Here is a 26750-nt window from a genome sequence, read left to right on the forward strand (position 1 = left end):
ACTGTAAACTGGCGCTTAGTTGGATTACAAGTGGTTGAGAAGCGCATCCAAGCAGCACGGAAACAAATAATTCCGGATTCATCAATTTACTAGGCATTGACGACCTCGTCTACATAAAACTCAGCAAATCCTAGGCAAATTCCCTTACATTCCGTTATCGATGTGATTCATACTGAATTGAAAAAAGCAATAAATCAAAAGAAAAAAGAAATTGAAGTGACAAATCCGAAGATTTGGGAAAAAAAAATCAGAAAAAAAAAACAGAGTTATCTGGTTCCATGTGAATGTTGTTCCACCTATGTTCACCAGATATCTAGTGAAAGAGGCAAAAAAAAAATAATATTGAACATAAAAAAAACTAGCTTGATCCACTTGAACTAAACCAGATTCTTTATTCGTTATTAAAAATAAGAGAGCTGTATATTACACGAATTTTTTCTCCAAAATCCTTAAGAGAATTCTGATAAACTATTTAAAAATGATTAAAAAGTTGGTTAAACACATAGTTAGATAAGAAAAACAGATAATCACAAGGAAAAATATTAACGAAGTGCTTAATCGATGGATTTGATGAAGGAGACTAGCAGAATCCTAGTGAAATAGATTAGTAATTCTTTCGGTAACGATTATGAAGCTAATCGCTAAGAAGAGCTAATTAAATCGGCTTATTTGTTCCTGGGAGCAGGTTTTGGTACAGTTATGAACCGGTAGAAAACAACGATGGTGTCATAATTAAGGAGAAAACGATGTGTGTGGGTGTGTGTGAATCCTGGGATTATAGGGTGGGGGGAAGAGGTTGAAGGGGGAAGATTTGCATTGCGACAATCATCTTACGTATCGCTAACTAGGACGAGAATGACGATGAGACGATATTGAGTATAGGGCGGATGTGTTGAAGGGCGCAAGGTAATTGTAGACCGGCCATAATGCAGTCGACCAACGTACGCCTCAGAGACAGACCAGAAGCGGATGGACTGTCATCGAAGCGAGTGAAGCGGGAACAGTCGCCCGTCGCGCGGTTACGGCTGTCTGGATGGCTGGCTGGATTGCTGGACTCGCTTGTTGGCTACAGCCGAGTGAATCTCGACGCTACTTCTCATCCATAACATGTTCGTTCACAGTATAAAAATACTTTCCATGAGATTGAAAAGAATTCCTGAAGGGAAATGAAGCTATGAGAACCAAAATAAAAACCTTTACCCTCATTTCTTCTCTACTGAAATCCAAGCTTCCTCATCTAACGTACGATTAGAAAAAAAAAAACTACCCAAACCATCAACGTAACGGAACACTTAAGCTTTTTACCTACACAATCCTTCTATATGATGACTATTAAATGAAACCACAAGGACATCAACTCTGGAGTTCGCCTCGTGGATTGTGAATCGAATTGCATCGCCGGATAGAAAATCGCTGATCTATGATTTGCAGTTCGCGAAACTAGCCCATAGAATAACATCCGATAGGGGGTTTTTTTTTGAGGAAACTGATGGGACTTTTATGGGCCTCCACTCCCACCTTCAAACATTTCGTTTCACATTCTCAAATGTATATCTGCTATTCTACGCGATTTTTAGGATCTACAAGTGGTTAATTACGTCGTTAATTACCAAATAATTACAGATTAACAACGGGAAACACGGTTGGATAAGGCTAATCCGAGGTGGGATCATAAAATAATTAAATAATATTGATTGCAGTAATGCATTGGATTAGATCACATACAGTAAGTCGTAATCATTGTAAGATTTACTGTAAGATCCATAAAATGGTGTCATTTTATCCGTGCTACACTCAATAAGACTCTGCTACGCTAGGAAAAGTAATATTGTCGGAAATGTTGAAAATTTCGTTTTTTTTTACTATTTGTGATTGTTGTAAAAAATAAGTGTTCTGCTTATAATTCTCATTGGTCAGGAAAATCTTCTTTTTCGGCGCTATCATCCAGATATTTAATGGATACAAATACAAGAAAAAATTTTCTTCCCATTCTTCCTGTTCCCTAGCAAAGACTCATTTCAACAACCTTTCCATGGATCCAAAAAAATGTAACTTTGACTTCAATTTAATTGGAATATGATTAATGAAAATAATCGCAACGACAGGAAAAATTAGGTGATTCAGTACTTATAAAAATGTCGAGAAAACATAGCTTTGAAAGAAATTTCCTATTCTGAAACCAGTCTGGAATTGATAATTCTCCTAAAATCCCATAAAACTCGTGGTATAATGGATCAAACTAGTTGCTGCACATTTTGTCACAAAGATCCCAAGCGGCTTAGCCTATTGTAGAACGATGGCCGAGAGATTATGTATAAAGTGGCTTAAATATTGCTCCACATGTGAAAAACATGGAATGTACAGGATAAAAATGGATTTCCTTGAAATCTAAACGTATATGTTGCAGGGCAATTAATTCCGAGGAGTAAGGTGATGTACATGCTTAATTGCTAAAAGTTATCCACGTTTTTTTCAAATTCACCTGTAACCTTACTTCTGAGGTGGTAATCATAGTAATACTATATTCACTCTGCTTCTAGCGTCAGCATTTTCTCGGAAGCTGTTTATTCCTCTACTTAAAATAATAATCCTGAATCCGTCAATCCCCTTTCAGTGTCCTGCGCCTTCCTTGTAGTCTCATCTTTCACATACTTCCTAGTTTTTACTATAAAGTTACAAGGATAAGGTGCACAGGGTTGATCAATCCTTATCTGGATGCACCTATGCGTTCGATTTCAGTTTAGAAATCGTTTGAAGTATATGAACTCGGCCTTACAATAACTTGCGTGGGCGAGCCGATGAGTCAAGTCAGTGTTTTTATACTCCCAGACGAGTTTGGCACTAATTTATCGACCCTGTAGGGATCAAGGGCTTCGTTATTACATTGAAGTTATCCTTAAATAATATCTAGGATTTGTAATTGAGAGCATGAACAAGAAATAAACAAAAAAAAAAAGAAAATTAACTAAAGAAACACGAGGATAGAGAACCAGGACATTCAGGGGTGTCACTCACGCGCTGCATTTGTGAAATTAATGCTGTCGATATCCGCTCGTTCCTGGATTAGTATGTAGAATCTCATATAAACTTAAAGACAGCGCATCATGAATTTGACGTGGCGTGGAAACCTGATGGAAAACGTAGATTTCGGGATGTATGTAGATTATGGATATGAGTGTGGCTCCGCTCAATTCCCACTAATTGAGCTGAGAAATGGCGTGAGAACGGCTTTTATGCCTACGAGGTACGTCAGAACACGCAGCCTTTCTATACGCTCCATTTACCTCAACAGTCTCAATAGAAGTCTATGCTTGCCACCAGGTTTTTACAATACGACAATATTTTACATGAATAAGCCAAGGAGACCTCATCGATCCTCGACCGCTCGCTCATGGATGCGGCGCGTGCGCGAGTGTGCCGCGTTTCAGCTCATCACGTAGGAATGAACGGTGCTTTCCATGTCATTTCTTCAGAACCATTGAGGAAAAATTGAGCGAGCCGACAGTCATATTCGTAATCTGCACCTATATCCATAGTTCCCACCAAGTTTCCAGAGTATGACAATATTGTAAAACACTGCCTTTAAAATGAAAAAAAGAGCCTCCTAGTTTTGGATACCCACCGATTGTTGTTTCCAGAGAAAAACACTGCTTCACCGTTAGTCGATCTTGCCCTTAAAGGCATCACCCACGAATCTGAAGTGGTGCAGATTTCAGGTGGTGTATTCGTATACGGGATGAGAGACTATGAAGAGGGGGATGATTCCGTCCATTTCTTCCTAATTACCGTAAAAAACGGCCCGGAAGATACGGCGCCGCACAAGGCTGGCGCGCTCCAGTCGAACTCCTTGCAGAAAATAGTGCGCCAGAACGCCTGAAGCCGTATCTTCCGGGCCGTTTTTTACGGCAATTAGGAAGAAATGGACGGAATCACCCCCCACCCCATAATCTGCTATGCCGTATACGAATACTCCACCTGAAATCCGTACCACCTCAGATCCGTGGAGTGATGCTTTTAATCGTCCGATGAGCAGAAGTACTACTACTTCTACTAGTGTTAAGAAAGTGCTACTTGAGAAAATTAAAATCAATGTCAGATTTTTTTATCAGGAAGAAACGCCGATTTGGCCGGGTTTCCTCGCCAGGAATGAGGGACGATCAATGAAGGACGGTCCTAGTGCTGCGGATCTACACAGTATAATCGCTGTAGCAAGATTGAAAAGAAACCGGAGACAGCTAGCTTTAACATTTTTAAATCATGGACTCATATTCCTGTTAAGGATTGGTCACAAGCGATAATAATACTACAAAAACGAAAAAAGCTCTACAGCTAACAGTAGGAAAACGAACAACTAATCAAATTGACATATAATAAAATAAAAATATAGTGAAATACATGAAATAACGTTTATCCTGAACAACAATATGAATGTAAGAAAACTAGAACTCACTGTAATCTTCTAGTCCATGGAACGGTACAGCAGTTCTTGGATCTTAGAGAGAATGCGATGATTTGTTCTCTAAAACGATAGGAATATGAACGAAGTGAAAACAGTGCTCATTTCTTAGGAATAAAAAAAACAACAGTACACTTTGGTTACTGTTCTTATAGATTACAAAAGAAATGCAAAAAAAAAAACGAAAAAAATAAAACATTCGAGTTTTGGCGCAGCGTAAGCTCTTCAGAAACGCTCTTCCAAACCCTCTCTTTATTAAGGGGAGTCCCTGAGAGTTGAGACCACCTAATTTCGGCAATAGTTACTAACAATCAACAAAAGCTTACATTGAGGACACAGGAGAGTGAAAACTGACCTAGATTTACCTCCTTATTCGTCCTTACAGCAATAGAAATAGTCAAAAAGGAAATTTGGAGCAAAAACTCACAGTGGAGGCAAGAAATCTCGATATAATCGATAGATTATACTCCTCAGGACCTTACTCTTCTATTATATAAGAAGTGTCACCATAGCTATACTTCCAGGAATTGTTCATGAGTAGAAGAACTCCTCCGCTTCACGTCTACAAAAGAAAATGACAGAAAATGAAGATAACTTTGCTACATCTTTCATTTCATCTCTTTATTTTCAATGTATAAGTTTCAAATAATCGAAAATAATAGTAAACACTTAGACCAAACCTTAATTTGAAGCAGATCATGCTGATCCAAGAATTCCTCGGCGTTCTCACTCCAAAGGTGTTCCTTGTGTGACAAATGTTAGTGAAAAAACCTCCAACCTCCATTTCTGTAAGATGTTTTTGGAATTTTCAAAAGAATCTCGAAGAACTGTTTCTCGTATGAGAATTGCAAACAAAAAGCTCAAGCTTCCATAACTAATTCCAGAAAGTTCGTGAAACTTTTGTAAAACTTTGAGGTGTCCCGAAACGAACGTTGTGGGTGCGAACGATTTGTACGCTGCGCGTGGCACCCACGCCAACCGTCTTCCAGACATTGTGCGGTCGTTCCATCGGATCGAATCAGTTTATGTTTCTGTTGCTTTTCTCTCGTTCATTCTTGATTTTATGGGATGTTAGTGTATACTTGTATTTGATCCCTAGCGTGAGCGTGGATCCATCCTCACTCCCCTCATTCACGATCCTCAACGTTTTGATTGCAGCTGCTTGGCAAACTTTGAGTTACTTGTTGAGATCCGTGAAGACAGGCATGTGTCAGAAGAAGGGAAAATGTAGTCGGGGAGGGGGCACTCAACCGCGATCTTATTTCTGGAAACTCTGTCTTCCTTGTTTCTCTTGGTAGCTTTAGCCTACATGTCATAGATCCTTTAAGACTAAGGCTTAGGTTTTAGGACCTCAACTGTTTTAGTTGCTCATTCGTCGAGAAATAAAAGCGCTTACTCATAATAATAAAATAATAAAAAAGAAAATAGAAATAATAAAAGGTTGAGCGCCTCTCCCACTACACTTTACCCAAAATTTGATAACTTTAGACTTCTGTAGCGTTCCCACTTAACGATTGTTTCTGGTATAACAATTGCACAAAAACCTCCAACTCCCGTAACTAATTCCAAAAAGTTTGTAAAAGTTTCGTAAAAGCTTGAAGTGTCCCGACGGGAAATCCGGGTGCGCGGGAACCAGAAGCGTTGTGCGGTCGTAACATCGCTTCGAGTTAGTTTGTCTTTGTGTTATTTTTCTTACATTGTTTATTCTTGATTTTAGTGTATGATTTGTGTCCACTTGTGTCTGATGGTCAGCCTAAGCAATGCTTTACCTCCATCCTTGCTAACTCCTTCATTAGACTCAAGGTTTATGTTCTAGTAACTCAGCAAATATTAATTTCCTTGTTGAGATTTGTAAAGATAGAAATGTGTCTACTAAAAATACCATTGAAAATACTGTAAAATACCATGAGAATAATCGCCTAACTTTCATTCTACAGTTTTTAACAAAACATCCTCACAGGAGAAGTTTCTGTGCCTCCGCCCTACAGAAACAAGCGGTCATACATGCCATAGTGGGAGCCAGTGCTCGGACCCTTTCACTTTCAAACGGCTAGCGAAAGGACCCTCTTCATTGTTGAGCGATTGGCAAAAGGACCTCATCCTTTCTGGACGATTCGCGGCGAAGGATCCTCATCACTTGAGCTGCACCACATGAGCTAGACCCCATACATCTGAGGAGGGTCTGACTCCTCCCTATCGCACCTATGCAAGTGGTTTCGTACTAGAAAAAGTGTTATTGAAGTTTTTTTTTTCTGTTGCGCATATTACTCATACACAAAAACGTCCATTTCCTTATTTTCGATGTCACTGAATCAAAAAAAAAATTGTCTATGTTTGTCCACACTTAGATAGAATGAGAATTCGAAAAATACCATGCGTATATGGGACCTCCGTGGGATACTCGTCCCTTCATTGTTTCTTATATAACAAACAAAGATCCCTAACTTCCGTAACGAATTCAAAAAAGTTTGTGAAACTTTCGTAAAACTTTGAGGTATCCAGACGGGAAGCGTGGGTGCGCACGAACGCGCACGCCGCGCGCGGCACCCACGCCAACCATCTTCCAGACACTGTGCGGTCGTACCACCGGATTCAAACCGTTTGTCTTTGTGTTTCTACTCTCTCGTTCATTTTGACTCATTTCGTTTCATTTTTGACATCAATGCATTCTTTATGTATACTAGTATTCGATGGCGGGAGTGAGGAATGCAGTACCTTCATCCTCCCCTGCTCATTCACTCAATAAAGTCAACGTTTTGGTTGGGAAGATAGTTACAACCGAAACCTTAGCTACTGGATTGTTATCAAAAACTCTGGAAAAGTGGGGATGTCCCTGCCAAAAAACCATTGTAAAAGGAGTAACCGGTAACTTTGCTTCTGCATCCCCTTGCTCGTAGGTGAAGCTTCCGCGTTTCCAACCAACAAAAACGAGTGACAATCAACTTCGATTCACAAAATCAAAATTTTTACAATGGTTGCTTTCACTTTGATTCGAATTATTGATTCACCTTTCTTGAAACCATGAAGAGCTGACGAATAACACGTACAAACATGTATGCGCACGAATTTTGCGCTTAACATGGCACCCACGCCACGCGCGCGTCACTCACTCCAACCGTCTCAGAGGTAGCGTGCGGTCGTGCCACCTCATTGAAACAGCTCCTCTTTACATTTCTTATACTCTCATTCATTTTTGATTTGGTCATTCTGTTTCATTTTTGATTTTAGTACATACTTTGTGTACACCAATGTTTAAAACCAGAGTGAGCAATGATTTGACTCCATCGTCATTCACTCATTACCTCTACTCAAAATATTGGTTCTTTCTTACCAGTCAGCAAACTTTGCTTTCCTTGTTGAGATTTGCAAGGATACTAATCCAGAGGTTTCGCAAAACATCCTCTTGCCCGAGCGGAACGTTTTCGTGCTTCTAACCTACAGAAAAAGTGGTAGTATTTTTGTTTTGCACACATTTCGGATATATAAAGAGTTCATTTCCTCCACTTTGTTACCACAGAATCAAAAATTTTGACAACGATAGCCCATATCAAGATGAAGTAATAATTTATTACTAAGTAATTTCAGGTGAAGTGAAAAATTCTGAACGTATTTTCGCTCTATTTTTACGATAAAAGTGATTGAGATAGGACTAACCGATTCAGATTAAATATGCGTCGTCTTGTTCGAAAACTTCTCTCCATTTTGATAGGAATTTCATGATAAAATGTTCACATCGTCAGATATGGGTCACCAAGGACATCCAGGAAAAATGTTCAGAACTTTTACTTCACTTGATAGATAGTGAAAGATGAGGTAATACCGTGAGGATGTGAGGATCCTGTGGCATTCTCACTCCCCCATTGTTTCTCGGATAATAGTTGCGAACAAAGAGCCCAACACTGCCGTAACTAATTACAAAAAGTTTGTGAAAACGTTTGTAAAACGTTGAAGTATCCCGACGGGAAGTGTAGATGCGCACGTTTTACACGCTTCGCACGAACCGCACGCCGCGCGCCGCACCCACGCCAACCGTCTTTCATGCATTGTGCGGTCGTGCCACCGCATTGAATCCGTTTGTCTTCGTGTTTCTACTCCCTCGTTCATTTTGACTCATTTCGTTTCTTTCTTGATTTTAATGCATCCTTTGTGTATACTAGGGTTTAATGCTCAGTGTGACCAAAACTTTAACTCCTCACCCACTCACTCATTCAATATCCTCAGAGTTTTGGTTCTAGTTGCGTAGCAAACTTAGGTTTCCCTGTTGTTGTTTGTAAAATGCTAAAGTGTTAACCAAAAATATCATTAAAACAGAAAAAATGACAATGTTTGCCCACACTAAGATGAAATAATTATTCGAAGGATACCATGCGGATGTGAGATTTCTCTGGCATCCTCACTCCAGCATTGTTTCTCATATAAGAATTGCGAACAAAGAGCTCAAAATTCCGTAACTAAATCTGAAAAAGTATGTGAAACGTTCGTAAAACCTTGAGGTATCCAGACGGGAGGCGTGGGCGCGCACGTACCGCCCGCCGCACGCGCCACCCACGCCAACCGTCTTCCAGCCACGTGCGGTCGTTCCATCGCACTGAATCACTTTGTGTTTTTGTTAATTTTCTTTCGTTCTTTTTGAGTTTAATGCATCCTCTTTGTCTCATTTCGTTTCATTTTCGATTCTAATGCATCCTTAGTGTATGCTACTGTTAAATGTCCAGCAGTTCCATAACTCCATCCTTCCCTACTCATTCACTCACTATAGTCAACGTTTTGGTTGTAATGATGGTTACAGCCGAAACGTTAGCTACTGGATTGTTATGAAAAACTTTGGAAAAGTAGGAATTTGTCTGCCAAAAACTCCATTGAAATAGAAGTAACCAATAACTTTACTTCTACATCCTCTTACTCGTAGGTGAAGTTTCCGCGTTTCCAACCTACAAAAACAAGTGACAATCAACTTCGATTCCACAAAATCAAAGTTCTTACAATGTTTGCTTTCACTTTGATTCAAATTATTGATTCGCCTTTCTTAAAGCCATGAAGAGCAGACGAATAACACGTACAAACATGTATGCGCACGAATTTTGCGCTTAACATGGCACCCACGCCGCGCGCGCGTCACTCACTCCAACCGTCTCAGAGGTAGCGTGCGGTCGTGCCACCTCATTGAAACAGCTCCTCTTTACATTACTGATTCTCTCGTTCATTTCTGATTTGGTACATGTTTATTTGTTTACAGAGGAGCATGAGAAATGTTTTAGCACTATCCTTACTAACTCATTCACAATTATCCCAGTTTTTGTTTTAGTTTCTATACAAATATTAATATTATTGTTGTGCAGAGTATGTAGATTATTTTAGAACATTATTGACACTATGTTAGATTGTTTTGTATGGTAATAAGAGTAGTATGATGGAATATCAGGATTTCAGAAAAAAAATTTAAGAAAAGTTATCCACGAATCTGTTAACTCTTTGATAACACATCCTCGAGATGATCGGATTTCCAGTTTATGGGCGATCTCAACATTCGAAATATTCTTTCTGCGACTTAGATTTCCTTAATTCTTGCTATGATTTTAAAAATGACTTTTCCAGAAACAGAACTTGGTTTCTACTTCAAAGCTCTCTACGATGATGCCGCGTGTTATTCAAGGCGAGGCTTTAACTAGCCTTCCGGGGATGAAGTACGTTTCAGAAGCTTTAACAAAACGGTTTTTTTTTAAAGAGTGGATTTTAAATTGAACAATAATTTGCTGAAACCTTTTCTACAAATTTCCATAAATAAATTTTCATTCCAGCCCTAACACTCAACCGAATCCCAACACCGAACCGGCCGAACCCGTTCAGGGTGGGGAGAATGTGAACGTGGTAATAACTGATTAATCAATGTTTTTCTTTCACTTTGCAGATGATCCTGGATAGTGTAAGTATACATAATTTCCCTAAAAACTAACTGTTCTAATGCAAGAAATATCTTCTACTTTTCTAAGGTGATCGAGAACATTCCTATACCCCTGAGGACGAAAGGGGACTGCATTTGTTCGGATTCTAAGTTTCTGAAACTATTTCCGGAATTTTAGCAACGATTTGCAAAAAAAAAAGTAGGAGAAAGTAGTAAAAAATAAAAACTAGGAACTATACTGAACGAGCACCTATAATCTCCTGTTTTTTTTTTTAACCGATACAGGAGTTTTATTAGAGCCTCATACCTCAGATTTCATTTTTCAAATGCGACAAATCGAAACAATGTCCCGTTAATCTTGCAGAAATCGTTTAAAAGAAATTTTTTAAGGGAATAGTTCCTAGTAATAAATAATAATAAGAAGACAAGAAGATTTCCTAACATAGCTTTCTCGCACAAAATTAACACTACCAATCTACTGTCGTACGTTATCTTCTCATCGAAGAAAAAAGTTAGAAATCAAGTACTTTCATAATTTTTTGTCACGTTTCATAATTTTTGAAGCATAACGAATGCTCGAAATAATCGCTTTGGACAAAACTAGGAGCGAGAATAAGAAAAAGTACAGTTTTAGTTGCGATTATAGTAGAAGAGCGATGAAAATGTATCCTACCACTGACCACAGAATAGGCGCCAGTGGGTTGGACCAGTTCCTTCTCCTTCTGTCCTTCTCCATCCGAGAATCACCTCTTCCCAGATATTCTTCTCTTCCTATATCACCTTTCAACTTTGATTATACGACTAGAAGGCTAAAGCTAGTTAAAGACTCAAAATAACAAAATTTGAACAATTACCGCGGGATTTCAGGATAACTTTCTTGACCAAACCCAAATCAAATGAAATGATTATTTATTTAGACTCATTTCGTATGCAAAGATTCTTGAGAACTCATAGTTGAGGGAGAATTTAAGGAGGTACAACCTGGTTCGTCGGCCAGTGGACACCATAACGAACCTAATGCCTCTCAGAGTGGAGCTGAGTTGAAGGACGAAATTCGTAAATATTTATGCCAAACAGTTCAGAAGTTAATTCAAAATTATACAAAAGCACCCTCATTTTTTAATTTTATCATAAATTATATTTCTAACTGAAGAGCTATCTAAGAAACAAAAAGGGTGTTGTCACTTAGAGTCCACGATTTCACCCTTTATTTTTTCACCCAATGTTTCTGTGGATAAAGGTTAAGTAGTACAGGACAGAAATGTTTCTTTTTCTTTTTTTAAAATCAGCTTAGGTAAAATCATAGTACAGAAATTGTTTGCAGCAAGATTTTGCAAAGAAATGTTTGTAAAATTTAGAACCCCGCATCCGTTCCGCGTACCGATGAAACTTCGCGCACCCTGGTTGCGCTAATGAAGCAAAAGGTAAGTAGTAAAGTTTAGTGGATTTTCTTCGGATTACGTGAAATGAGACCATTAATCACTGCGTTTGCAACGTATATTCCCTTCATGGATAGAGTCTATAGTATAATTAGTCAAGTATCCACCTTAACTTCATTGTTACAAAAGAGAAAAGTTACTCTACTTGAGCTCTACGGTTACCGATAAGTAAACAACGTTCAGTAAGAAGGTCCAAAATATTTTCAACAAATCTTGCATTTGAAATATAGGTCCCATCTCTACCTTTATCTACAAAATTTGGTAGTAGAATAAAATAAATTGGGGTTGTGTCGCTTTTCTCATATAGCGGAAATCTGCTCTTAGAATTTATGTACTTTTTATAGTTGGAATTTATAGAGCACAAAGTCTGTCTTTAATTAATTATTTATTTATTTATTCGAAACACTCATAGGTAAAGGTACGTAACACTCATAGGTACGCCATAAAGCAGAAATAATGAGAAATAGAGTTTACGAGAATTTTGTTTAAGTTTTATAGAGCAAAGTTGACAATTTTTAGCAAATTGTGTGGTGGATTGACTGGTTTTTACCTACTAATTGAAAATTATTTACATCTGGTTATAATCACTTGTTTGTTGAAAATTTCCACGAAAGAAAATTCTTCAAATTTAGAACGGTAAGCTTTCTCGATGTGCTGATGGTGGTCCGCACCAGCTAGTGCTATGCGTTATGGGAAAGGTAAGTGTTAACAGTGGAAGATGTCTGGTCAACAGAAGTAGACCTAAATCCATGCACTTCCGTATAATTCTATTGTACACAATTATTGTAATGTATAACAATTTTTCTACTTTACAGAAGAAAACACTATGTAAATCCTCGAAAAATTTCTAAACGCTATGACCGACAAAGAGCATCGAGGAGATCGTAGCTCTCTTATATGGATCATAGCGAGTAAACAATGTGGATGGGTAATCGATACTTATACTTTTCCACAAGCTTATGTAACAAGCATCCACGCAGCATCTGGACTCTGCAGTGAACTTGTTAAACATTTACTGTAGTTATACTGTACTGTAGTCATATGCGTCCTAATAATGCTACTATTACTAATTGTATAACATTTTCATTTTCACACTAATGCCTGAATGACGCCTGTGGAAGTTTTCTTTTCTTAAAATTAGATTAAAGTTTCCAGCCGTAAAATTTAGAAATCCGGAGCTTATCCGTGTATCGACGGAGGTCCGCATCTCATCGTAACATTTACGTCGAGGGAGGTCGGTGATAAGGTTTAGTAGGTTTTTCAAAGCAAAAATAACCGAAATTTAGGATCTTATGTCGTTTAAAAATGCTAAGACATGTCTGCAGAATAGATCCAGGATTGTGAAGGTATGTGATAAGAGGTAGTAGGTTCATCTTTCAGGACTAGAACGCTTGGAACTAGATTACAGTCTTTCCATATGTACTTGAAATTTCCCGAAGGATATGTGTTAAAATTTAGAAAACTATCTATCCACGTCTTCATGGAGGGATACATAAGCCACCAAGGAATGTGAGGAAGGTAGAGGTGAATGATAGGATGTAGCAGATTCTTTTTTTTACAGAATAAAATTATGAGCGTTGTATCCTTAGTGACCATCTTAAGAGGTAAATGAGGTAAAATTCAGCATGGTCCATCCTCGCCACGTGCTGAAAGACGTGTATGGGAGACCGTCAAGGTTGTGAAAAGGAAGGTGAAGGTGAGTGCTAGGATGAAATGGATTTTTCCTCCGCGCTCAGATCGTGTGAATGATTTTTCTGTGTGTAATGATGATTTCCGGAAGCACATGTGCTGGAATTTAGAGAGGCGCATCACCTGTATTTGATTATGTTGGTGTGCCTCAGCCAGATGGAAATATGGCGAAGGAGGAGGTAAGTGATAAGACTTGACTGGTTCCTGTCCAGAAATAGAACAGATCAAGTGATGATGGATAATGCACATTGTGTCTGTAATGGAGATTCTCTTACGTAGATGATGTAAAATTTAGGAACCTGATCCAGTTCCACTTGCTTCTGGAGGTCCTCCCTCTTATCTATCCAAATATGTGGAGGGGGATGAGGTAGGTGGCAGAGTTTCCTCTCTTTGAATTAGATCAAGCGAGACCAAATCATAACCAGGATTTTTTGCGGGAGCTTCCAGAAGGTAGATGTGTCAGCAGGTCCACGTTTTAGTTCTCTGGAAGATGCGCATCTTCTAGGATAGTTTAGCTTTCCGCAACCAACCAGAATTTCACTTTCGTTCCATGAATGAGAGGTACTGTGAGGTCAACAGGAGCGTGGAGTTCGGAGCCCATGCATGGCCATGCCCTCGCCTCTTCTCCTCTGTAGTATGCCCTATTCCATAAATGACTTTGGCACTATGATGGAATACTGGATGAGTCTAATTGGAAATAAGTTGAGTGATGAGTTCGTTGAGAGGAATTTGTATAGCTTTCTTACCCGACTGAGGTCCTACTAGCAATAATGATCCCTTTCATATCGTCACAAACCTAAGTTACCTTTTTATGGATCTGTCTCTGGCTCAAATCCGTGCATAAGGGCTTCGATTAATGTGATCAACATCTGCCATAGTAAAGAAAACGCGTTGCGGGGAAATTATTCAACTCCAAAATCCTGGAGCCAAAGTTTTCATTCTCTCAAAACCAGAGCAGTTGTTGCTTTTGTGCTTAAATATATGCTAGGATTCGCTCATCTCTTCTCAAATCTGCATTTGAGGTGAACTTTATTTTTTATAACATTATTCCGTAAATCAGAGTTAGATGAGTACCACCGGCGTATCTCTGGAAGCATAAATAAATGGAATTTTTCGTATTAGCTACTCATTTCTGGATCTGCAACATATTTGAACCGTAAACAGAATCTCTTAGAGTACTTTTTATCAACGATATTACAGGAAAAGTGGTCAGAAGACGCCAAATTCGAGAAATCAGAAATCGAAAATGCAGCGAAGAAGGAAGAACCAGCTCAAGAGGAGGTGGTTGCAAAAGTCGAGGTAGACCAGGACGACTTCAAGAAGTTCGAGATGGACAAGGACGACTTCAACAAGTTCGAGATGGATCAGGACGACGTCAAGAAGGTCGAGGTGGACGAGGACGACCTCAAAAAGGTCGAGGTGGACGAGGACGACCTCAAGAAGATCGAGGTGAACCATCAAGACGATGCAAAGATCAAGGTAGACGAGGAAGACGTTGCAAAGATCAAGGAGGAAGACGTCGCAAAGGTCAAGGTAGACGAGGATGCCGTTGCAAAGGACGAGATTTGCCAGGAAGACAATGAGAAGATCAAGGAAGACGAGGATGCCGTTCCAATGGTCGAGACTTGCCAGGAAGACGTTGCCAAGATCGAGATAATCGAGGAACATGTTGTAAAGATCGAGGTGGATCATGTAGACATTGTAAAGGTTGAGGTTGACCAGAACACCGCTGCAAAACTCGAGGAGAATCAGGATATTGTCGTAAAAATGGAGACTGACAATAATGCTCTTCTGGAGAATATGGCTAATAAGCCGATCTGGATGATTGGACCGGTAAGAACATTAGCTGTTATTTCAAAAACGTATAACTATTAAAGCTTTCTGGCTAGAGAAGGATTTTTAAATCCAGTCATAAGGTCCCGGCAGCGGCTAAAGGGTAGGATTTCATGAAACAGTGCGTCCGCGCTAACAGTAGTGTATCCGTTTCAAAATTAATTTTTGACCTAACAGTTTGCAAAAATGATGTTTACAAATTACTGTAACGTATGCTACGTCCCTTTGTCGTTCATTCGAAATGTACTCGAAAATATTATAAGTTAGTTCTAAAAAACAATGAATTTTGCTAACGGATAGGTTCAATTTATTTTATGAAATCATGAAAAACCACCCGACAAAATGTATAAATGTCACATTTTCGTCAAAAATTCAGTCATTAAAAGGACTTTTTTCTATAATAGCACAAAAAATCTACAAAAAAATGCACTACATGACCGTAGTTTATTCCTTCACTTCTACTTAAAACAATTTTATTTAGGATGGACTGCTGAGAAAAGTCACCCCAAGCGGAATAGTTCTGAGACCTCCCAAAGTAAGTTCGTTGAGTTTTCTGTCTATGTAAAGTATAAATGTACGGTAATGTAAATGTCCTTCTATATAAGGTACAAATGTCCAAAGGCGTATTCTAGTTAATCCTTGAAGTGAGGGCTCGCTTCGTTGCGCTTGACTCCAGCATGAGAAGCGCTACGCTTGCGCTTACGGTTTGGTGGAATCACAGACGTATCTGCCGACGCTGTAGAGCGGGAAATCGGCTACAGGGATTAAGTCACAAATAAAGTTTGCCGCTAAGACTCCGAGTGCGCGAAGTAGGGTACTGTAACACGCTCCCTGATTTCAGTCATTGAGTGTCATTAGTGGGAACAGCGTAGAATAAGAGGAACCATCTCCGAGGGTTTTGAGTAGATCGCAGTGCAAGCTATACCAATAAAAGAACCAATTAAAATATAGTATAGTACAGTAGGCATAGTATAGTAAAGTAAGAGTAGTATAGTATAGTAAGTGTAGTAAAGTATAGCAGAAAGTATAGTCAGGTCGAAAAAAAAAAACTTAAATTAGGTGCAGTTGGGTAAGCGGGTGCCTTGGAAACGGCGCCGGTGGACCCAGCAGTTCGGATCCGGGTGGGACCGCAGCGAACTGCAACGATGAGTGGTGCTAGCAGAGGTCCCCTCTCGATCCTAAACGCCACCGCGACGCTCCGAGCGCAGCCGCTTACGCAACATCAGCGGACTTAACGTCATTTTGAGGCGACTATAACCACTGATAAACGTAGACAAAGTAGACCAGAACGGCTTTGGAAGATGAGTAACTAATTATCTGTAAGAGTGGAAATATTTGTCGAGTAAAAATATCCACGAATCAAATAATTCTAATACTGTCGCTAAGAAGCAGCTATGATTCAAAGATTTAAAAGCATCAATCTAAGGTTGTCATCCCCTGACCACCTTTCATCCAACTATTTTACAGCCGAAACGCCTGCAGCCAATCATATACTATCCTGAACCGAAAAGAAGAAAGACTATCAGAAGAAAGAAACGTACTATTGTGAAAATCGAGCCGAAAGAGGAGATAGCTGTGAAGACCGAGGACGTTGACAATTCGGTGTTGGATTTCTGTCAGGAAGTAATTATGCTTGGAAAGGTTTGTGTACCGTAATTATTTTAAACCTTCATAAGAAATGAAACCATAAGGAGCACATCAGATAAGAGGTTGGATCATACCTGATATGTACCCTTTTTTTCTGTGGCGGTCAGTGAAAAAATGTATTTTTTGAGGTACTAAATCAAGTAATTTTTTATATTTTTCATTGCAGACTTTTTCTACTTTCTACGTCGTCAGCGAGATGAGCAAAAATTACTGGTATTTATTTCTGTATCGCTTTTCTGGGATAAGTTCAAAAAAGCTTCAATTTCTCGCTTTAAAGCATGCAATGTCTCGCACCATTGTCCCACACTTGTCCCACACACGCACACATTCACCCCTTACAGTCAACCATGAAGTGTATGCATGTGCAGCGTGTAACAAAACTAGTATAGTTTTCTATTTGCTTCATTGCTTCCTCTCGCTTAGATCCAGATTTTGTATTTGAAGCGGTTCGAAAATTCCTTGAACCATTCTATATCAAACTATTTTATAGGACTATCGTTGGGGAAATCGTAAATACCGTAATGTGTACAAAAAGGAAGAGCCGATCAAGGAAGAAGTTGTGGTGAAAGTCGAGTCGGATGAAAGCGTTGGGATTACGGCTGAGGATTATTCGGATAAACCAATGATTGTGCTTGGAGAGGTTGGTCCACATAGCCAATATTTTATTTTTATATTATAATTTATCATTACCTACTTATTATTTATAATTATTTATTATTACTATTATTATTATTATTTTATATTTCTTTAATATTTTCTAACACTCATTGAACTAGTATACTTTAAGAAAACAAAAATGATGATAAGGTGAGATAATGACTCATTTAATTCTAAATAATAATTGTAAAAAAAAACTCTTAATGACCCGCACAATTGTGAAAAATGAGTTTATATCAACTAATATTTGACTTGAGGTGAAACTTTCAAGTATACTTTTAAAGCCTTTAAGGCACTTTATTTTCAAAAACAAAGCAAAAACATCAAATTTTGCTGATTACAGTAGCCAGGAAATTCTCCTGTAAATCGTATTTTTTAAGTTAGAAAAAGAGTCAGAAAAATTCTTTATTTCATATAAATGTATATGTGTGAAATATCCATTTGGGAGAATTAGGAGCTCATCCCGAGAATGATATGCAGGGATTTTTGTACTTGTATGAACTGCATAAAGTACTGTCATGAGTTGTAAAAAGGTCTCTTTGAAATAAGTCCAGGCAAATGTGGATCAGTGTGAGTCCTGATACTTTGTTGTAATTCCTGGATACTTACTTTTGTGTTACTGGAGACTCACAAGACCTTTTCACAACATATGACAAGCCAAAATTATTACTTTACTATTATTAACTTATTATTAATTTTTTGAAGTTATTAATCAATAAATATCATTCAGACTGGAGGCGTGATCAAAGTGACGTCCACTGGGATGGCTCTGAGACCCAGGAAGGTGAGTTCGTTTAACGTGTAACATTTTTTTTACAATTCTAAGTGTAAGTATTGTTCGTGCACTTATGTTCACACGAGCGACCGCGATGCGTAGCACTTTTCACATTCCTCCAGTCCGTTGGGTTGACTTAACCAAATTTTCAACTTCTCTTCAATTTCTTTCCTCATTTTTTCTTCGCAAATCCAAAAATAAATCCCAGCGCCTATATCTCGTCTAACGTAAAATATCCCCCTAGGGAAAAGAACAGCCAGCGCCTTGCTGCAGCTGCCCTGTAGCTAAGAAGGTTCGTAGAATGTACAAAGTGGACACATGGGATCCGATCGAGATTGTGGTGGAGAAGGTTGGTATTTGTTTGTTTGTTTGTTTTTGTTCTAAAATTATTCATTGAATATTTACTTCAATTTAGAAGTGTTTCACTTCGATGAGAGGACGCTGTGTTTGGGCACCAAAAACATATTCTCTGTAGAATATCACTGTAGAGGATATTTCATTTCATTTCATTTATTCATTACTCTGTTAAACCCGTAGTTGTAGATGATTACATTTTTTGGCTTCGATATGTACATTCATGTCGCCAATAAATGTGTTGTTGTTGTGTTATTATTGTTTATTATGTACTGTCATACTCTCTCCCTTAAGGGCCTGATGTTTGTTTTAGATTTTAGATTTTTTTCTTTTCGATTTTTCTTTTTTCCTCATTTCTATTATCAAAAGATTGATGGTGAGGACTCTGGATGAATTTCCTCAATATATCCCGGAGGAATGAAATTCCTATATAGTAGGATCAAAACGATATGACTGCATGGAGCAGTAGCGTAAGCGGCTGCGCTCGAAGTGGCGCGGTGGAGCCAGCGATTGGGATCCACCTAGGACCGCCACGAGCTGCAGCGATGAATGTGGTGTTAGCAAGGATCCCCACTGGATCCTAATCGCTTCGTTCCACCGCAACGCTTCGAGTGCAGCCGCTTGCGCAACTGCGCAGCGCTTCAGATCGTTTCGACCGTACTATATACCCCGTAAGTATTCTATCAAGGAAAAAGTACCACAAATCCCATGGATAAAATTCTATTTGAGGCATTAAGAAGAATCATCGTCAACAAGGTAACTTCAGCAAACCCAGAAAAGTAAATAATCACGAAAAAAATAAAAATATCTAAAAACGAAAATAATTATGAATCACCAGGTACCATTGTTCCGTGGATGAAATACTTGACACAATTTCTTTTCAATACAGTTTATTTTACAAGAATATTTTCACATCTCTTAACACGTGCTTTGTTCAAACAGCACGTGAAAATCGTTCAGTTGAGAAAAGTAGCTTTGAAAAGACCCTAAGTATCCTTCACTTCAACAAAAAGAAAATTGAAGTGGATACGGAACAAACAAATGAATAGAAACTAGAGCTTTTCATGGACAAATGTGCACGCAATCACCTCATATAGTCCTAACTCCACGCAATCACTCCATATAGCCCTCACTCGCTTTTTTTTTTGATGCAAGGAATAATGCATCCATAGACTTCCGAGCATACATGGATCATACCTCGTTAGAGCAATTACCGAGATGGAACGTAGGAAATCCGGAGGAAATTCGCTACGTCTAGGTCTGAATACTCTCGAGTATACGGTAACTATACGGATAACGACAGACTCCTGGACAATATTTGAAACTCCCGGAGGTGTTTCCGGTAACATAACATGCTGCTAACCCCAACAGCAATGCTAACGACAACCGGCTTAATGGGACCTCACGGGGACATTCATGTACGGCATCATATTAACCTCTTCTACACAAGCAAATAATAAAAATAATGACAAAAATGATAAAAAACGATTGTAGCTACAAAAGATGGCTTACCTTATCCGCATGTGTAAAGGAAAGTAGTTGTTTGTGTGGGCGAATAGCATAGAAAAAGCTTATGACAAGACAATGGTCAAGTTCTGGAAGAATTCACAGTGAATATAGGATTGGAGATATAGGGATCATAATCCTATCAACCTAATTGGAAAAATATTGGAAACACGATACATCCGTGGTAAGGTTTCAGCTGGAATGATCCACATCCTTAACAAACCACGGACGCACGTAATCAATATGGATGGGTCACGTGACCTCTCCGGTACCCATAAAACGCCACTACTGAATAGTAATTTTGATAGAATATTTATTTTTGCATGTGGAAAGTGGGAAAGGACATTATGATCTGCTTAAGATCGCCTTACGCTTTCCTCTGAGTTATAAAACAGGTTTAGTTCATAACGAGTTCGAAGAATTCAGTGGACCTGTGTTGCAGTACTTTTTGCATGGAAATTGTGGAGATCTCCTTAGTTTTTAGTAATAGTAGTTTTTAGGCTGTTCTGGATGTTTAGGCTGTTATTCAGATTTTGTCCATACTTTTTTCCAGCGAAAAGACCGCAAAGCATTTCCCGTATATCGATTATGTATGCGAGAGGATGAGCAGGAAAGTAATCCGGGATGTGAGGAGCGAACTCATTCAGTCATTGCCGACAGCGTTGGCTTCTAGTATGAAGTCCTTTATTTTTATTCTTGAGCAATAAAAATATCATAAATGAGAAACTTCTCCATTATCGATTTTTTTTCCACTTTACTTCTTTTTACTTCTTTACTCTGTTGCTATCACGGATAATTAATTGCACTTTCCTTGCTCCTTATCCGTAACGTGAATTATCATAACCTCAACATTTCTGGAAGTCTCAGAATTCGTACGTTTTTTCGTCTGTAGTTTTTTAGGTCTCTCATGAAGGAAAAAAATTCTTTTTTTCACACAAAAGAACGCATCTTCTTCCTACTTCCAGCATCAGAGATCCATTTGCTGTTTTTTTTTTGGGAGAACAGAGAACTTTTTTTTTTTGTTTTCAGCTCCTGTTTCCTTTCGAATCAGAGTGGCTGCTAACCAACGAACAGCACGTCAGAGCAATTTTCAATGCGCCAAAATGGAATTATTTAACTTTTGCTGCTAATTTTTTCACTCCATAACAATTATTTATTGTTTTGGATTTTCTTACTGGTTTACACAGGACCGGTAGACCTCGGTTTCAGTCATTCTTGTCATAACTCACTTCTCGGATAGAATTCCTTGTTTGAATCTTATTGATATCATGTAGGTTTTTTTTAAATCAAAATTGCTTAGAGGTTTGGTCTGGAAGGAAAAAAAAAGGTTCCAGCCATGTTCTTCAATGTGTTGTCCTGGTCTCCGTTGCAGTAGATGATCCGAATTAATTCTTTAAGGATTAACCAGTATGAAAATCCCTCTCAAATAATAGTGTGGATCTAATGGATTGGTTTTAAATTATGTTTTTTTTTTCTTTTCCGAAGAGATGAAGAAATGTAGAAGAGTTGCTACTGTGCTGAAAATTATTATTTAATTTTTCCATTTTTAAAGTAAAGCGTGAAAATATCAGATTGGGACAGATTGAGAGCGAAAAAGGATAGTTTCAAGGAATAGGTGGTTCCTCTTTATCCAGAGAGAGATGTCTTCACCTAAATTTTTGCCATGGACTTAAGCGGCCGATTACCTGTTCTCTAGGAAGAAAAAAAAAGAATATCTGTGACTGCTGTAGTTTTTTTTTTTTTGCGATCACATTCAAAAATTATGTGTTCCCTATATTTCTCTGCTTTCACAACGAAAATTCTTGGTGGACGTGTAACTATCACGTGAATTTCTCCTTGATAAGGATAATTATTTTTTTGTTTTGAATCAGAAACATTGATCTTGGATCTTCCAGGAATTCTGTCCATTCTTATGGAGATGGTGCTACTGGGTTTTCTTCTTACGGGCACAACAAATGAACAAATTATGCATGGAAAATGTATCATTGCCTCATTCATATCTGAGAAGATTGTATGAGAAACGAAAGATTGTAGTCATTTATGTACGTAGTTGTTAAATCGGTGAAACACTTCTAAGGAAACAATTTCATGGCTTTGACTCGTCTCGGACAGGTCCTGAAATCGTCCTAAATCCAGGAAAAAAAACCGCAATCACTACTAATTGACTAATTGATGATATCACGGAAGTGTAAAATATACTGTAATGTAAGAATATATTTTTTTTTAATTTATTTACTCAGGCGAACATCTCTTCTTCAGAGAGGAACACACTTTCTTGTTTGAGTAATTACTAATTTTGATTTTGCGAATTTATGGGAATGTGAAAAGATTGCAAGGAGTTTTCCCGAGAAAAAAAGATTGAAAACTAGTAATTTTTAGCTCACGCCCAAACTGCTTTAAACTCACCTGTACCAGCAGTCAATGCTGAAGTGATTTCTGGAGGAATTGAGGATCCCTTAAGTATTGTTTCCATTCAATTTAAGTATGAGTAGCGTATTCGAGTTACTATTCGCCTTTGGTAAAGACAATTGTAAGATTTGTGCCTGGAATATTCCGATAAATCGAAGGTGGCTCATCACACATGTAATATTTTTTTAAAAATTTATTTTCTCATGCAAACATCTCTTATTCAAAGAGGAACACACTGTTCTGCTTAAGTAGTTACTAAATTGCTAGGAAAAACTCAAAGCTGAAAACGTTCCTACCTCTTTTCTCTTTTTACCATATTTTTCAAATGTTAAATGTTATTTAATATTTAATGACGGTGATGTAATTTAAAATTCATGGAAAGAAGCTTGTCTGTTCTTCTTGCTCTCAATTTTCAGAACAACACTCTCTTTTCAGTGCTTATTTCCGTTCTTTTTTTTGCTCAGTCTCCTTGTATAAATATATATACATATATATTCTCGTAATTATGTCAGTAACACTAGCAATAGTATATACAAATAATAAATTCCTGAACAATGATCAATCCATGCTGGCATATTCCAGAACATTCGACCACAATTAAGAATATTAAAAGTTGATGAATTCTTAAGCAATGACTTCCGGCATTCAGACATGCAATAAGAATTTTCTTATCCTCTCACACAAATTTAGCATCCGTCTACAACTAATCCTGAAAAGATAAAAGGCCTGGGGTTAGCCTTGGGCGATTTCGAACTATCCACCACGCAACCCTTGTATCCCTAATCTTTTATCACTGAATTACACTCGGTCGTTTTGTGCACCATCCACTTTCTTCCAGACAGTGAGAAAAAAAAAACAATTAGTGGATTTATTTTTTATACAGGGAGAATTTGCGTCATAGTTGAGAAGAATCATGTGTGGACTTTCTAAGATAAAAAGACTAGAAAAGAAATGAAAGAAAAAAGTGAAAAGTAAGAGAAATGAGCATAAAAAAGCTAATTGAAAGAATTCTCTGAGTAACTTTAGAGCTAATTGCTATGGACGCAAAAATGCTGTATAATCTGTTGGATAAATTGCTTGAGGTACCCCCTCAACATTGTCCTCATAATATTTCCCTCCAACTCTTAATTTTTTATGCCAAAGAAATAATATCGGACAAATTTTTTCAAATTCCTAGAATTTGTGGAAAATTCTGGTTTTTGGGTTTTTACGTCTCACGCATAGATATTTAAAATCTTAAAATATTGTGCTTTAAGATGTTTAGAGATATTTGAAGATTATTTTTAAGAATTAATAGTGATTCTAAAAGATCCCTAAACATCTTAATATTTCAATAATAATGTGAAGTAAGTGATTTTTTTTAGAGAATATTTAGAGATACATATTTAATATTTGTATCTGATGTGTGCATTCTCAGGAGTCCTTTTTAGTAACTGCTTTGCTGGATTGTTTTTCTGAGATTAATTAAGAAAGATTTGTTTCATTGCATTCATAATCACGGAGGTTTTATCTCTTATACCAAATTAAAGCAAATTAAGTCCATCACAGTCAAATATCTCTGGAAAATTCACTATATCTATTTTTAAGGTACTTATTTACTTTTTTGTTCTTTGATCAGCATCCAGTGAAAGGAGAAAATAATTTTTTATTGATTTGTTCGAGCTTATTAGGCTATTACTTAATTTTCGTAGCTTTTCTCAGCATTCCTATAATCAACATATTTCTTCCTCGATTTTCCGGTTTTTTTTTTGTGTTAAGTAACAGCCAGTTAATGGTTTGAAAAATGTTCCGCATTTGTTTATTTGAAAAATTTCTGGATGACTTCCTATGTGGAGTGCAGATGGGGGATCTTCTTATTCCTTTTTCTTTTATTTCTTTTTCTTTTTTTTTTGCTTTTTGACATACTTTTTTCATAGGATTTAGAACGCGATGATTAGTGGTAACAATTAATACATATAAAATATCACTTCAACTGAATGAAATGAAAAATGAAAAATGAAATGAAATATCACTTCCTAAGAATTCTCCTCAATTAATTTATCAAATTTGTTGATGATTGATAGAATCGTGATTGAAGACTGTATCCACTCACTATTCCAGTCTCGCCACCTCAACCTCAACTGTCTTGAATGGAAATTTCTAGAAATTCCTAGTACGTGGCCGAATCGGATTTACTTTTACGGCTGAACCGCTGATTATGCTATTCAACACACATATAGCGGCAAAAGTAGCATATGTGCACGAATAAGATGAAAGAACAAAAAGTTCTGCTTGATTTTTTTCGTCTATTTCAAATTTTCAACTTCCAAGAGTTACGAGTATAGCAATTCCAGGAAATCCATGTGAATATGCCAAATCGAGTGAAAAAAATCGTCTGGAAAACATCCGCTTCTGCTAGCTATGATATATTTGACTCACCTGAGTAGAGCAACTAAGAGGCTCAATTGAGTTTTTTTTTTCTAGAAAGAGGCGTTAAGTGTTCTTTCTTGGAATATTTCCAGTTAATTTCAAGTATCTGAGTAGCAGTTTTTATCCTATACATACCTTAAATTTAGGGTTCTGTTACAAATTCGACATTGATGGTGTAAATGAGATTTTTTAAATTTAAATAAGCTCTCAATTTTTAATTTATTCCACTCCAAGACGATTCTGAGTTGAAATAGCATAGTACCAGGTCATCCCTATGAGGACGCTGGATTCCCTTAATAATTTCTGTTATCACCAATATTTCTAAAGGTTGTGTGGCTTCCTGGGAAGTTCAGAACAACAATGAGGTCGCCTTTCACCTTTTTCTGAGTGAAGTTAAATAACGCATCCATCAGTCATGTGACTATCTTTATTCCTCTTCTTTCCCAATTAATATTTAAGCAATTTTTTTCGGGGTAGAAACCTCTTATTACTAAGTTTTCCAGATATCCATGAGACCGAGCCTACGTGAATTACGGATCCACGCAATTAAATCCCTCCTTTAATCTTCTCTAATATCAGATTTAAGGTTTTATTATCCTGAACTGTGCTCAGATTTCGTTGCTATCCTCGGCCGGTGTAACTCAACCAGAATCGATCCTACCAGCTACTATTTCTTCGACTTTTTTCATTGCATCCAGACATTTTCTAAGAAATTCGGAACCGTCATAATATACATAGTTAGAAAAAAATAACAATTATTAGTCAACAATTGACCAAATCCCTATTAAACATGGATGTATTGTTTTTCTTTATTGCACTTGGTTTTTTTTGAAATCTGTAACTGAAGCTATTTTTTCTTCCAGAGAAAATAAAAAAATAGTCCTTGAATGATCATAAACTGACATGTTGCTGAATTGGTTGGTAGTTTTTATTGATCACGAGCTTTAGGACAGATTTTTTAGTAGATAATGGCTCCTAGCGATTGTTCTGGATTATGATTCATGTACTTTGGATTTCTTCCCGAGAAATATCTCGTCATTCAAAGATCATTATGTCTTTAAAAAAGAATTGTTCGTGTTGTATTGTTTCTTTCAGATGCCGTATAAGTCGCTACAAGTAATTGAATGAAGAGGGCATTATGTAAGCGCATTTTTTGAAAAAAAGAAAAGAAAAAAAAAAGAATAAAAACAGGAAAAAATGTAGAAAAAAGTGGCTCTGTTAGCACTGTCTTATCTCTACATCTTTATGCGAAACGAGAAGTAGCGTTTGCATTTTGATCAGCACCTCAGAAATCCCTCAAAATAACTAGCAGGAAAAAAAAACAATAACAACAAAAAGAAGGCTGACTGATTAGGTGTAATAGCTATAAAACTAATAAGAGAGATTATTGAATTAAATCAAATTATATTTAATCAATTAAGAAAATTAAATAATTGAATACGATGAGTGAATGAGATGATACATATTAGTGCTGTTTTAGGGTTTTTCTTTTGTCTCATACAAAAATTGTGGATGTGTTAGATAGTGGATTAGTTCTGTTCTTACTTCTTATTCAACAATAATTTCTTTCTATAGTTTTTTTTTCACATTTTTATCTTTTATTATTTTTTCCACCTTTTTCGCTTTTATTATCATTTAAAATTTAATTTAAATTAATTAAATTAATTATTTGCT

At 37.4% G+C, this 26750-nt stretch overlaps 1 protein-coding gene across 1 annotated transcript; it reads left to right on the forward strand.

The window, feature by feature from the left end:
- Positions 1-10087: 10087 nt before the first annotated feature.
- RB195_026107 (uncharacterized protein) lies at positions 10088-18873 on the forward strand (the record flags this gene model as incomplete). Its single annotated transcript, XM_064214520.1, has 17 exons — positions 10088-10140; positions 10255-10324; positions 11717-11782; positions 12430-12495; positions 12966-13031; positions 13084-13143; positions 13256-13321; positions 13422-13493; positions 13597-13665; positions 13782-13853; positions 14687-15319; positions 15801-15854; positions 16787-16960; positions 17457-17606; positions 18354-18407; positions 18643-18747; positions 18814-18873. The coding sequence occupies 17 exons, from the start codon at positions 10088-10090 to the stop codon at positions 18871-18873; spliced, it is 1890 nt and encodes a 629-aa protein (XP_064070401.1).
- Between the last annotated feature and the right edge of the window lie 7877 nt (positions 18874-26750).

This window comes from Necator americanus, chromosome X (assembly GCF_031761385.1).
Source record: "Necator americanus strain Aroian chromosome X, whole genome shotgun sequence".
Classification (NCBI taxonomy): domain Eukaryota; kingdom Metazoa; phylum Nematoda; class Chromadorea; order Rhabditida; family Ancylostomatidae; genus Necator; species Necator americanus.